Here is a 14,904-nt window from a genome sequence, read left to right as displayed (position 1 = left end):
TATGAAATAGAAAAAGTTTCTGAAGAGATCAGCATAAAATCATTGTATGTAAATCTGTTTCTCCCCTTTGTTTTCATCATAAAACTGGAAATTAAATTCCTCTATGGGAAAAAGATATGTTTCCCATATATAACTAAATTATTTTAAGTCAGATTTTGAGAAACACTTAAAAGCAAATTTCTGAAAAAATATTTTTATTCTTACATCACAAAGAAAATATAAAAATAGTTGTTTCTTACCTACTTACCATGCACAGGGTTTTATATGCAACACTTTGTATGTATTATTATACTGAATACTAAAATAATTGTGTGACATTGTTACTACTCTAACTCCCATTTTATATATCAGGGTGGTTGTTTTAGGGAGTCAGACTAACCTGGATTCAGTCCTGGCTCCATTTATCAGCCAAGCGAGATTGGTCAATTTTCTTAACCTCTGTAAATTAAAATGTCCTTATCTATAAAACAAGGGTAATATAAAAATATTATCTATCTCATGGTGGTAATGTGAGATAATGCATGAAAAACAGTAGTGTCTTGCCTGGCACACTATCAGTTTATCAAGATCTCCAATGATCTACACATTGCCAAATCCAGTCCATTTTCAGTCTCCATGTTATGCAATCCATCGGTAACTTTTAACACAGGTGATTACTCCCTCTTCCTTGAAACAAATCTCTTCACATGGCTTGTGGAATACCACTTGCTCTTGGTTCTCTTACTTCACTGACTGGCTGTTCCTTCTCAGCCTTTTCTGATACATTCTCCTAATTTTCTTAAATTAAAAAAAAATGGAATATCCAGAGGACTCATCATTCCTTACACCTCTTCTCTGATGCTCTAGATGATCTCATAGTCCCATAATTTTAAATGCCATATATAAATTAGTACCGTAAAATTTATAAAGCAGCCAAGGCCCCTCCTGAGCGCCAGAGACTCACATTTCCAACAGATTACTCAACATTTGTACTCAGATGTTTAGTTAGCAATACAAATTTAACACATTCAAAACTTGACACGTATCTCGCCTTCCCCCAAACATGCTTCTCCCACATTATTCCTTGCCAGAGTGTCAACTCCATCTTTCCAGTTTCTTAAGTAGAGTCTCGCTTACACAACATATTCAATCCACTTAGGAAATCCTGCGCATTCTACCTTCAGAAGTTATCCAGATTCCAGTCTCTTTTTACCACCTCCACTACTACTGGCCTCCCTGCTTTCACCCTCATTTCCCTGTCGTCTCTTCTCCCTACAGACAAGAGTGATCTTTTATTTTAAGATTTTATTTATTTATTTGAGAGAGACAGAGATAGCTAGAGAGAGCATGAGTGGGGAGGAGAGGGAGAAGCAGGTTCCCCACTGAGTAGGGAGCCCGACGTGGGGCTCGATCCCAGGACCCTGGGATCATGACCTGAGCCAAGGCAGACACTTAACCGACTGAGCCACCCAGGTGCCCCAAGAGGGATCTTTTAAAAAAATTAAAACATCAGGTCACTTCTCTGCTCAAAACTGTCCATCTAGCATTAAAATAAAAGAGAAACGCCTTACCGTGGACCTATATGACTTAGCCTTCTATTGTTTTCTGAGTATGTCTCCTGTCACTCTCACTGTACCCACCATCACCACATCTTACCTGTTCTCTTCCAGCCATACTGACCATTTTGTGGTTTCTCAGACATGCCTCAGGTCCATTATACTTTCAAGGCATTTTTCCTCTGATATCTACAGGGCTCACATCCTTACCTCCTTCAGTTCTTTGCTCAGTTACCACTTTTTTTTGAAGGCCACCCTGTTTAAAATTGTAAATCACCCAAGTGCTCTGTATGCCCCTCCCTGTTTTACTTTTTTGCATAGCACTTACCACCATCTGATAGATCTTTTATTTTATTTTCTGTGTTGCCAAACTTAAGTGTTAGGTCCATATCAACAGAGATTTGTATTCGTTTTATTCACTGCTGTATTCCCAGTACCAACAATACATTTGTGAAATGAATGACTAATTTTTTTTTCATTTTAATACTTTATCAGGTGCTACACAGTTTATGCCTGACCCCAAGCTCATGGATCACGGGCAGTCCCATCCAGAAGATATAGATATGTACAGCACTAGAAGCTGAAATAGTCTACGTAGAGAACTACAAGATGTATGAAGTTGAAAATAATGATGAAAAAATCATGTAAAGGGTAACTGTGACACAGAGAGTATAATTTTTTTTTAGGGCATAACTTTTAAACAAAGTTTTTCCTTCATATCTTCTAATGTAATGTACAGTTTGGCCAGTCACATAAGGGATTAAAACACAATCTGTGAATTTAATCCAAACAATATTAAATGACTGATGAAGAAGCAGAAATAGAAGTATTTGGATGCATTTCATGATTTTTAAGGGTGTTTATAAAAAAACAAAAGTAGAATAAATATATAAACACTGATGAAATATGTATGTGTGTATATAAATATTTATACAGATACATATACATATTTGCTTTAGCTTTTCAAATTAATGTCAGCTAAATTAGAATGGTGTGTAGAAAGATGTGTTACCCCCCTTTTTTTCATTCCCTGGAGCTGGAATAAAATATCCACATTTTATGACACTTGGGCTTGGTTTTGTCTCTTTGTTTTAGTAATGTCAACTCCTCTTAAATGTCCAAAAACACTTCTATTTAAAAGGACCATATTCTATAAGGCACACCAATGCTGCCTGGTAATCCTGGTTCCTTTAGGTGGTTTTCTATTCTGTTCCCCAAGAGAGTTATTTCAGACCTTTTATTCTTAAGCCTCCTATACCTGCCAAAGATGACTATTACATAAAGAGGAAACATGAGCTTTTAGACATGACCATTTTCAGCTGCTTCCCCTCTACCTTCAGCCATGCATCCCCTTCGTCTAAGGCTAATGCTTATTTGTGTTCCTGATCTCATTCTTTCCCGTGTTTCCCAGTACCATATTCTTTTTTTTTAATATTTTTTATTATGTTAGTCACCATACAGTACATCCCTGGTTTTTGATGTAAAGTTTGATGATTCATTAGTTGCGTATAACACCCAGTGCACCATGCAATACGTGCCCTCCTTACTACCCATCACCTGTCTATCCCATTCCCCCACCCCCCTCCCCTCTGAAGCCCTCAGTTTGTTTCCCAGAGTCCATAGTCTCTCGTGGTTCATTCCCAGTACCATATTCTATCCTGTTTAATCTTCAGTCTTTGGGTTATCTTTTCATTAATTTTTTTCCTCAATCTATAGTTTCAGATCTCCTTTGTCCAAAAACAATAGTAGCAACAACCTTTCCTTAACCCTGCCTCTTCCTCTCAAGCTATCTTTCCTTTCTCTTTACTATGATTGCCATACTTCATAAAAAAAATAATTAGTGTCACTTTCTTACTTCCTCACTTTTGATTCCTCTCTGACTTTCTGACTCCCTGGCCTCTATACCTATTTGAATTTTCTGTAATTATTAACTCTTGAACACTCCCTCCCTGAAACTCACTCCTCCCTTTGTTCTCTGTTATTCCTGCTTATCTTGTCATTCTTCATTCTCTTGCTCTGAATCAAAATGCTGTGGCTCTTCAGGTTGCATTCCTAGTCATCTTTTCTCATTTTATATGCTCTCTCATTTTCATTCAATATACTTCACTGGCTTCAGCCACCATTTATATTTCCTTATCATTCATATTTCCAGCTCCCATATTTCTCTAGAGCTGTAGGCCTACTTTCTAATTATTTATTATTGCATCTACCTTACATCCCATAGGTATCCCTAATGTTAGTATGCCTAAAACTAAATTGTCTCTACCTCTCTCTTCTTTTATTTCTGTGTTTTTCAAATCTGCTCTACCCTTTCATCATCACCTTCCTGAATTAATACAGTAGTCCTTCATCTGCCCTCCAGCAGTCTTGCTTTCTGTCACTTGAGAATGTGTTCTCTTTGAAGGTAGCAGTAAACCAGTTAATACTAAATAAGAGTCTATTTAAAGTCTGGAATTAGGCAGTACAGGGTTCATTCAGTAGCTCATAGTGCTATCAAGGACCTAAACATTTTCTCTTTCCATTCTGCTCTTTAGTATGTCAGTTTGTCATCTCATGGTGACAAAATGGCTGTTGTTTCTCTGGGGAGCATATACACATTAAATGTAGGAAGAAAAAGTTAGGAAAAACTCTATACTAGATGCTTCTGACCCTCTATTATCAAAAAAGTAAATGCTTATAGCTCCTCTCAGATTTCTTGTCTGTATTCTGACCAGAACTTATCATGTAGCCACCTTAGCTCAAGGAAAATTGGCAAATCATCTTTTTTCCTATGGTGAGGAAGGCAAGGAATACAGGATATGGAATGGGTGTTGAGTTTCAGCTAACATACAGTGTCTGCTACCCTATTCTTCTAACCTGTCTGTCATATTATGACATAGTTGTCTTTCTAACAGCCATTATGGTTAGTTGTCTTCTCTGAAATCTTCAGTGGCTCATCATTGCCTATTTAGTCAAATCAAGACTCCTAAGCATGACATACAAGGCCCTTCACTTATGATCCCAATTCAACTTTAATCCTATCTTGCCTTTCCTTTTCTATCCTACTGCCAATGTATATTTTATCTATAATGTATCACTTGCTCCTTGAACATGCTTTGTTATTTTAAGTTGGTTTTTTTTCTGCCTGTGCTGGTATTTCCTCTTAGAATTTTTTTTTCTGTTTCATCCTGTCCATATTCCAATGTCCTACTCATCCTTCAAACCTAATTCCAGTGTCACCTTTCTCAGTCCTCCAACGTAGGATTGAAATGCTCTCTATTCTACATTCCTTTACACTTGGGTGTTTATAGCTGTGACAATCCATCCAAATTATTATAAAACTAAAACTCATATTTTTTCAGACAAGACTCCTTGTGGGTGTGACTGAATCGTCTTTGTGCAGCTTTTATGCTTATGAAATACCTGGTACCTAGTAGGAACTCACATGTTCTATGCTTGCAACACAGGATACAAAAGTAATTATACTTCTGTCAAAGGGCTTATATTTCTACTAGAAAGGAAAGAAATAGTATGCATATACAGTGTTATATGTAGTATCTTCCCTAAGATAAATACAACTAAAGATCTGTAAATGCTCAGAGATAAAATGTAGTTTTGAGATGATGTTAAGGAGTCAGTGGTACTTGAGCTACTCAAGGTAGGGAACTAGTTCACTTAGTAGTTTTTCATAAGTAAGATCCTCAAAATTTAGCTTCAGTATTTTAAATGAATTTTTTGTACCTCAGATCTGTTTATAATCAAATGAATCCGTATTTCATCAAATCTAAGACATGTTACTTACCTCTAAGAAAAAAGTGATACCAGTTGATCATTGTACTTATCCCAATTTCAGCTGTCTGAAGATGTGAAAATATAAACATCTTAACTTTAGTGAGATATGGTAGGTAAAAAATAAATATCCTAACACCAAGTATAAAGTGATTCTTGATTTATCTACTCTTTTGGATCATCAGCTCTGCTGCTAGTCATTAGTATATTAGTTTGGATAAAGGGAAGTTGATTGTATCTGCCAAATCTGTTTCAAAGTAAAAGATCTGCACAAACCAGAGTTTGATCACTTGCTGTATTGTACAATACTCAAAGTCAAACTGCTGTTGGACTCAGGTGACATTCAAACGTTGGAGCATATGTTGGGGCAAGTTGAGATGAGTCATCTTTTACGCTTCCTTTGCCATATGCATGAGTTCTTTTCTGTTAAACCTGAACAGATGCCAGCCCTCCTCAGAGGAAAGGTCTAAAGCCCCTCGACGAGTATAGTAGTCAATAGAAGCCTGGTTCCAAACAACAACAAGAAAGTGCATGCAGTTACATTGACTTCTGATGGCTATCTGTTTAAAAACAAATAGAGATTACTTTTAATTGAAGCTGTAGTCTTCCTTAACACATCTATGAAAGGTCTATATGTAAGGCACTATGTCTGTATAATACTTCCAAATATTAATACAATAGTTAACTCTTAGACTTCTCTAAAGCTGTAAGAAGAAAAAACGTCCTGTTGAGTTTTAAAACTCTTTCTTTGAAAAGTCCAAAAATGATTTGCAAAGTCTACTAATTGGTTTTTCTGTAAATCCAATTCAGTTTTTTTCTTTATAGAAAAAGTTCTAAAATTTTCACATGCATTTCCAAAGTACAAAAGGATCTTATTTTTATACTGTACTTTTTTTTTATTCAAGTATAATTAACATATAGTGTTATATTAGTTTCAGGTGTACAGTATAATGAATGATTCAGCAGTTCTATATATTTCTCATTGCTCATCGAGTTAGGTGTACTCTTAATCCCCTTATCCATTTCACCCATCCCCCCCACCTACCTCCCCTCTGGCAACCACCAGTTTGTTCTCTGTATTTAAGAGTGTTGTTCTGTTTGACTTTTTTCTTTGTTCATTAGTTTTGTTTCTTAAATTCCACATATGAGTGAAATTACAAAGTATTTGTCTTTCTCTGGCTTAATTTCACTTAGAATTATACCCTCTAGGTACATCCATGCTGTTGCAAATGGCAACGTAACATTCTTTTTATGGCTCAGTAATATGCCATTGTGTGTGTATATGTATTTGTATATAAATATACATACATCATCTATCCATTCATCTGTTGATAAACACATAGGTTGCTTCTGTAGCTTGGCTATTGTAAATAATGCTACAGTAGACATAGGGGTCCATATATCTTTTGAATTAGAATTTTCACTTTCCTTGGGTAAATACTCAGTAGTGGAATTACTGTATCATATGGTAATATTGTTTTTAATTTTTTTGAACCTCCATACTGTTCTCCACAGTGGCTTTCTCAACAACAGTAAATGAGGGCGGGTTCCTTTTTTCCCCACATCCTTTCCAATACTTATTTGTATTTTTGATTTTAGTGTAAAGTCATAGGTCATCGTGGTTTTAATTTGCATTTCCCTGATGATGAATGATATTGAACATCTTTTCACGTGTCTGTTGGCCATCTATATGTCTTCTTTGAAAAAAAATGTCTATTCAGATCCTCTGCCTGCTTTTTAAATTATTTGGGTTCTTTTGGTGTTGAGTTATATAAGTTCTTTACATTATTTTGGATATTACCTGGTATTAGATATGTAATTTGCAAATACCTTCCCCCATTCAGTAGGTATCCTTTTTGTTTTGCTGATGGATTCCTTTCCTGTCTAAAAGGTTTTTATTTTGCTGTAGTTCTGATAGTATAATTTTATTTTTATTTCCTCTGCCAGGTGAGACATCTAAAAAATGTTTCTATGGCTGATGTCAAATAAATTACTGCCTGTTTTCTTCTAGGAATTTTATGGTTTCAGGTTGCACATTTAGATCTTTAATCCATTTTGAGTTTATTTCTGTGTATAATGTAAGAAAGTGGTCAAGTTTCATTATTTTTATTTAGCTGTCCTGTTTTCCAACACAGTTGTTGAAGAGACTGTCTTTCCCATTGCATATTCTTTTCCTTCTTTGTCATAGATTAATTGACCACAAAAGCTTGGGTTTATTTCTGGACTAGTTCTGTTCCATTGATCTATGTGTCTATTTTTGTACCTGTACCATACTGTCTTCATTATTCTGTAATATATCTTCAAATCTGGGAACAAATCCAGTTTTATTCATTTTTGAGATTGCTTTGGGTATTCAGTGTCTTTTTGGTTCCGTACATATTTTAGGATTATTTGTTATAGTTCTGTAAAAAATTAGTTGGTAGTTTGATAAGGATCGCATTAAATTTGTAGATTGCTTTGGATAGTATGGACATTTTAAGAATATTGGTTCTTCCACTGCATGAGCCGTGGAATCCCTTTCCATTTGTTTGTGTCATCTTCAGTTTCTTTCATCAGTGGTTTATGGTTTTTGGAGTACAGATGCTCACCTCCTTGGTTAGGTTTATTCCTAGGTATTTTACTGTTTTTGGTCATGTTGTCAATGCAGTTGTTTTCTTAATTTCTCTTTCTACTTCTTTATAAGTGTATCAGAGTGCAACAGGTTTTCATATATTAATTTTGTGTCCTGTGACTTTACTGAATGCATTTATCAGTTCTAGTAGTTTTTTGCTGAAGTCTTTAGGGTTTTCTGTATACAGTATCATGTCATCTGCAAAGGGTGAAAGTTTTACTTCTTCCTTACCAAGTCAGATGCCTTTTATTTCTTTTTGTTGTCTGATTGCTATGGCTAGGACTTCTAGTACTATGTTGAATAACAGGAGTAAGAGTGGGCATTCTTTTCTTGTTCCTGATTGTAGAGGAAAAGCTCTCAGTTTTTCACCATTTAGTATGCTGTTAACTGTGGGTTTTTCTTACATGGCCTTTATTGTGTTGAGGTATGTTTCCTCTAAGACCTACTCTGTACAGAGTTTTTGACATGAATGCATGTTGTACTTTGTCATGTATTTTTGCTGCAACTGTTGAAGTGATCATGTGTTTTTTATCCTTTCTCTTGTTAATGTGATGTATCACATTGATTGATTTGTGAGTATTAAACCACCCTTGCATCTGTGGAATAAATCTCACTTGATCATAGGGAATAATTTTTTTAAATGAGTATTTGGATTTGGTTTGCTAATATTTTGTGATGATTTTTTGCATCTATGTTCATCAGAGATACTGCCTTTAGTTTTGTTGTTTTGTAGTGTCTTTATCTGGTTTTGAAATCATGGTAATACTGTCTTTGTAGAATGAATTTGGAAGCTTTCCTTCCTTTTCCATTTTTTGGAATAGTTTGATAATAAAAGTTGTTAACTTTTCTTTAAATGTCTGGTAGAATTCACCTGTGATGCCATCTGGCCCTAACTTTTGTTTGGAGTTTGTTGATTGTTTGATTCAATTTCATTGCTAGTAAGCAGTCTGTTCAAATTCTCTATTTCTTCCTGATTCAGTTTTGGAAGGTCGTATGTTTCTAGGAATTTATCCATTTCCTCTCAGTTGTCCAATTTGTTGGCATAAAATTTTTCATAATATTCTCTTATAATCCTTAGTATTTCTGAGTCATTGCTTATTATTTCTCCTTCGTTTTTAATTTTATTTGAGTCCTCTCCCTTTTTTTGGTGAGTCTGGCTAAAGGTTTATCAATTTTGTTGCACTTTTCAAAGAACTAGCTCCTGGTTTCATTGATCTGTTGTATTGTGTGGGTTTTTTTTCTTTTTTGGTTTCTATTACATTGATTTCTGCTGCATTCTTTATTATTCCCTTCTTTCTACTGGCTTTGAGCTTTGTTCTTCTTTCTGTATAGCTCCTTTATGTGTAAGATTAGCTCTTTATTTGAGCTTTTTCTTAGTTTATTAGGTAGACCTTATATTGCTATAATCTTCCTTCTTAAAGCAGCTTTTTCTGGATCCCAAAGATTTTGGATCATTGTGTTTTCATTTTCATTTGCCTCCATGTATTTTTTTTTTATTTCCTCTGATTTCTTGGTTGACCCATTCATTGTTCAATAGCATGTTATTTAGCCTCCAGGTATTTGTGTTCTTCCCAGATTTTTTCTTGTGTCTGATTTCTAGTTTCATATCATTGTAGTCAGAAATGATGCATGATAGATTTTAATCTTTTCGAGCTTATGGAGACTTTTGTTTTGTGACCTAAACTGTGATCTGTTCTGGAGAATGTTCCAGATACACTTGAAAAGAATGTGTATTCCACTATTTGGGGATGGAATGCTCTGAGTATATCTTTTAGATCCAGCTGGTCCAATGTTTCATTCAAAGCCACTGTTTCCTTGATTTTCTGTATGGATGATCTATCCATTGATGTAACTGAAGGTTAGAGTCCTCTACTATCATTGTATTAATGTCAGGTTTTTTTTTCCTTTACGTCTGTTAATAGCTGCTTTATGTATGTATATGCTCCTATATTGGGTGCATAAATATTTACAATAATTATATCCTCTTGTTGGATTGTTCCCTTGTAATCATGTAGTGTTCTTCTCTGTCTCCTGTTACAGTCTTTGTTTTAAAGTTTATTTTGTCTAAGTATTGGTACCCCAGCTTGCTTTTAGGTTACTTTTGCATAGTAAATATCTTCCCATCCCTTCACTTTCAATTTGCATGTACCTTTAGTTCTGAAGGGAGACTCCTGTAGGCAGCTTATCCGTGGGTCTTGCTTCTATATCCATTCAGTCACCCTATGTCTTTTGATTGGAGCATTTAATTCATTTACCACATTCAAACTAATTATTGATAGGTATGAACTTGTTGCCATTTGTTAGTTGTTTTACAGGTATTTTTTCTGTTCTTCTCTATTTTTTCTCTTGCACTTCTGTTGTCTTTGATAGCTTTCTATAGTGATATGCTTGGGTTCCTTTCTCTTAATTTTTTGTGTATCTATTACATTTTGATTTGTTTTTCCCATTAGGCTCATATATAACATGCATATAGTGTAGCAGTCTATATTAAGTTGATGTTTGATTTAGTTCGAACCCATTCTATTTTTTTTTTAAGATATTATTGATTTATTTGACAGAGAGCCAGAGAGCACAAGCATGGAGAATGGCAGAGGGAGAAGGAGACAGGGAGCCCATAACTTTTCTCTTACTGCTTTTAAAATTCTCTCTTTATCACTGCTTTTTTTTCCATTTTAATTATTATGTGTGTCGGTGTGGATCTCCTTGGGTTGATTTTCTTGGGGACTCTCTATGCCTCCTGGATCTGAATGTCTCTTTCCTTCCCCAGATTAGAGAAGTTTTCAGCTATTATTTCTTCAAATAAATTTTCTGCCCCCTTCTCTTTTCTCTTTTTGGGATCTATATAATGTGAATTTTATTAGGTTTGATGATGTCACTGAGTTCCCTAAACATATTCTCATTTTAAATTTTTTTTTTCTTTTTCCTGTTCAGCTGTTGTTTTCCATTACTCTGTCTTCCAGCTCACTGATCTGTTCTTCTGCCTCCTCTAATCTATTGATTCCCTCTAGTTTATTTTTCATTTCAGTTATTAAATTACTCATATATGATTGGCTCTTTTTTGTTTTCTGGTACTTTGTTAAAGGTTTCCCTGTGATTTTCCACTTTCTCAAGTCCAGTATCTTTATGACCATTAGTTTGAATTCATTATCAGGTATCTTGTTTATCTCCATTTCATTTAGCTCTTGTGTTATGGTTTTGTCCTGGTCTTTCATTTGGGATATATTCCTCTGTCTTATTTTGTCTAACTCTCTACATTTGTTTTTATGTATTAGGAAAATCAGTTATGTCTCCTGATCTTGAATGTAGTTACCTTACAAAGAAGAGGTCCTGTGGTGCCCTGTAGCACAATGTCCCCTGTTCACCAGAACCAGGTGCTTCACGGGTGTCTTGTATGTGGTTTGTGCCTGCCCTACTGTTGTGGCTAAGCCTCATTTGCTTTCAGTCCAGTTGGCTGCAGTGGCCTTCTTTGATTTTTGTGGGTCATATTTGGTCCTGTCCTGTTAAGGGGCCATTCTATGGTCATAGGCTTATAGTTGGGCATTGTCAGCAGTCAGACCAAATGCTTGCCCTAAGCCCAGTTTTCTGGGACTGAAGTCATACCAGACTGCAGAGTGCTTTCCCTGCATTGTCTCCTAAGAGGCTTATGTTGGTGGGCAGGGGCTGTAAACAAATCAGATGCTATCCCCAGTTTGTCTCTTAGGGCTGTGGTAGCACCAGCCTGCAGGTGTCTCCCTACCTTATACCTTGAGAGGCTTTTATTGGTGGGCAGGGCTGGCAGACCGGATGCCTGTCCCCAATCTGCCAGGGCTGCAGTGATCCCAAACTGCAGGAGTCTCTCCCTGTGCTATCCCTGAGATGTTTTTGTTGGTGGCCAAGGCCAGTTATCATATCAGGTGCCTGTCCCCAGTCCATGTGCTGATGCTGCAGACCCACTGATCAGCCGGGCACTCTCTGCACTGCCATTGACTGCTAGGGCTGCAGCCTAACTGATGTGTAGGGTTATCTTTCCCTCTCCCCAAGGCAGGAGTCATTTTTGATTGGTGTAGGTCACTGCCACAGCTGCCTGAATAAGACCTGGCAGGAGCTGCTTTGGAGGGACTCCTGGTGAGTGGGGTGAAATGGATGGAGTGGATCCACAGGAGAATGTGGGGTGGGATGCATGATATTAGCAAGGTAGGTGCAGCATACCTCCTGTTTCCCACAAGTATCCAGCTAACAAGGCTGGGAAGTAGGGGTTTGGGGAAGAGAGAAATCGTTCCCACCAGCTCTTTTATTCTTGGAGTAGTCTCCTAAAGATCCCTGCCCCTCCAGCACATATTCTGAGATTTGTAAATAAATCTTGGATACCCTACACATTTTTCATACTGCTGCTTCTATGCTCTGTCTTGGTGGGGTGTTTGTTATGCTGTCTCTTTAAGGTTGGGGACTCCGTTTTCTATTGCCTTCTCCCTGTCAGTGCTAAGCCCACTGATTTTTAAAGGTCCCAGAGTTAAGCCCAACTGGTTGTAAAAACTCGAGAAGTTAAGCCCCATGGTTTTCAAAGCCAGATGTTATGGGGACTTGTTTCCAATGCAGATCCCCCATGCCTGCGTTGCCTGGTATGGGGTCTGATCCTCTCCATTCTATGTGCTTGTAGTGTCCCTCCCATTTGTGGTTAGTCTCCCCAGGAATTTGTTTCTTGACCTTGTCTCTGCCTCTCCTACCCCTTTCGATGTGGACTCCTCTCTTTGATTGTAGAATGTCTGTTCTGCTGGTCTTTAGTTCATTTTCTGGGTTGGTTGCACTGATGTGGCTGTTTTCTAGGTGTGTCCATGGGACAAAATGAGCTTAGGAGGCTCCTACTCCTCCAACTTCTCAGAAGTCATTTTTATGCTATTCTTATATTCATACCATGGACCTATTTTATAGGTAAAATTGCCTTCTAATCTCCCTCTTGCTTACTTCTGCTTTATAGCAAAGTGGTATATAGTATGGTTGTAGATTACAGGAATCAATTTTTGGTTAAATGTAATTCAAATATAATTTATATGTTTATCTGATTTGAAGATCTATTTTAATTGGAATAAAAAATAAGGATTTTGAGGTTTTGTTCAGAAGGTGAGATAAATTATCTAATTTACACCCCGTTAAATAATATTTAATGAAGAAAATGATAACATATAGAATACCAATACTAAATGTAATACATACCTGACTTAACCTCTTCAACATTTCAGCTCCAATACCTAGACCTTTTAAATAGATCATGGAAAATGACATGAGTTGAAAAAATCCACTTAACAGGTTTATTTGCTTTAATCTTAAGTAAAACATAAAACCCTGTATCTGGCTGTTATATATTCTTAATAGCTTGTGTTGAAACTCAACTCATGAATATTTTTAATATCTTCTTCTAATTGTAAAGTGGTTCCAAAGGTAATAGAAAAGATTTTGGATTTAAAGATTGGCGAAGCAGAAACGAGTCCCTGTCACTCTCATAATATAGTACATTACTCACTTTCAGACAAAACAACCTAAAATATAAACACATTTTTAAAGATAAAAGGATAGCTGTGATAATTTGGGTTTTTCAAGCCTTGATGGGAACTAATAAGAAAGTTGTTTTCTAATCTGTGATTGAGTTCACCGTATGCAAGGATAACTAGGATAGTGATTAGTCTCATGAAATAGAAGCGAGTTACGTAAACTAATTTAAATACCATATTTATACTGAAGCCCTATCTCTACTCCTTAAAATATGCCATTTTAACTTTTAAAATATAAGTAGTAATGTAAGTATAGCTTGACCTCGGTAAGCTTGTGTGACATAAAAGTCCTCTAGGTAAAGTAACTTGCCAATCCAGGGGTCGTACGTAAAATAGTACATGGCAAATCCAATGGTCACTTTGCCTAGAAGAGGAAAGAGAAGGTACAATGAGGTTAATGCTTTGACTCTTAGAGTGTTCTTTCCTCTAAAATTGAATATCTTAGTGTTTTCTTTATTAAACTAATAAAAGCTTACTGGACAAAATGTCAAAGAATACAAGAAAATATATAATGTGGATTTAAGTCACTTATAACACAATCCTAAAAAAATAATCCATCTTTTAATAATGTATATTCTAACAAAGTTTTCCTATGCATTACAAATACCACACATTTTCTTAAAAAAAAAAAACCTGAGTTTATGTACTTATACTCTTCTACTCTGTTTGATAGTAATTCTATGCTATCAAACTGTTCTTCATTTTCAGGGTAGAGAAAGTATACTCCAGATTAAATTGGAAGAGTCAGATTTATTTTACCTGATGGTTTTTGTTGATTGTGTACTTCTGCAATTAGGCAGTAGAAAAGGGGATTGTCCCCAAAGCCATCCCTGAGTAAATCTGAAATATAAATTCATATATGATATGTTAGAAAGTTTATAATAAAAGAAAGATAATAGAGTGGGCAGCACCAGGAATTCATCTCTTCACCTGTACAACTGTACTGGAAGTGAATATTCTGGAACTCTAGAGTCTATTTGAACATTTGCAACTTCCAGAGGACAGCTTGGCTGGTAAACTGCAGTTAATTTTGGTCAAATTCAGCTGTCATCCCACTGGTGGCTTACAAGTCTCCCCTGCCCCCTTGCTTCATGGTAGCAGCTATACAGATGGCAACATGAATTGCTGAGTGATTTGCTGGAGCCAGGGTAGGCATTGGGGGCTTATCCTCCACTTACTGGAGTTCTGTGTTCCGATCATGGATTGCTACTCTGAATGCTGAGGTGAGAGCTTAGAAGTTGGCCACCATTTTTCCAACCTCCACCAAAGAAAGCAGCTTCCAGATATAAAAAGAGCCACACCTGTTTTGTTTGGTATTTAAAACCAATCACATATACAGAGAATTTAGAAAGCTACCATGCATGACCAGGTAAAGACACAGACTTAGAAAAGACCTCAAAATACCTTAAACATTTAACTCAGGCCGATCTCTTACACAGAGACACTCTATAACAATAAAAAAAAA

General features: G+C 36.2%; 2 protein-coding genes across 4 annotated transcripts in view; one reads left to right on the top strand and one right to left on the bottom strand.

Annotated features, from left to right (window-relative positions):
• APOOL (apolipoprotein O like) overlaps positions 1 to 2,600 on the top strand; it is a 111,147-nt gene extending 108,547 nt beyond the window's left edge. For all 3 annotated transcript variants that reach the window (XM_008700617.2, XM_040630291.1, XM_040630299.1), the window contains one exon: positions 2,031 to 2,600. In XM_008700617.2, coding sequence (XP_008698839.2) covers positions 2,031 to 2,119 — 89 coding nt within the window. In that variant the 3' untranslated portion in view covers positions 2,120 to 2,600. The remainder of the gene's footprint in view (positions 1 to 2,030) is intronic.
• A 3,092-nt stretch (positions 2,601 to 5,692) lies between these two features.
• The window catches only part of SATL1 (spermidine/spermine N1-acetyl transferase like 1), a 17,548-nt gene continuing 8,336 nt past the window's right edge, over positions 5,693 to 14,904 (bottom strand). The window contains exons 3-6 of the mRNA XM_008700627.2: positions 14,199 to 14,279; positions 13,702 to 13,803; positions 13,105 to 13,145; positions 5,693 to 5,863 (exon numbers count right to left, since the gene is read on the bottom strand). Coding sequence (XP_008698849.2) covers positions 5,693 to 5,863; positions 13,105 to 13,145; positions 13,702 to 13,803; positions 14,199 to 14,279 — 395 coding nt within the window. The remainder of the gene's footprint in view (positions 5,864 to 13,104; positions 13,146 to 13,701; positions 13,804 to 14,198; positions 14,280 to 14,904) is intronic.

This window comes from Ursus maritimus (genome assembly GCF_017311325.1).
Source record: "Ursus maritimus isolate PB19 chromosome X unlocalized genomic scaffold, ASM1731132v1 scaffold_X1, whole genome shotgun sequence".
In the NCBI taxonomy this organism is placed as follows: domain Eukaryota; kingdom Metazoa; phylum Chordata; class Mammalia; order Carnivora; family Ursidae; genus Ursus; species Ursus maritimus.
This window is presented reverse-complemented; position numbering and strand designations above follow the sequence as displayed.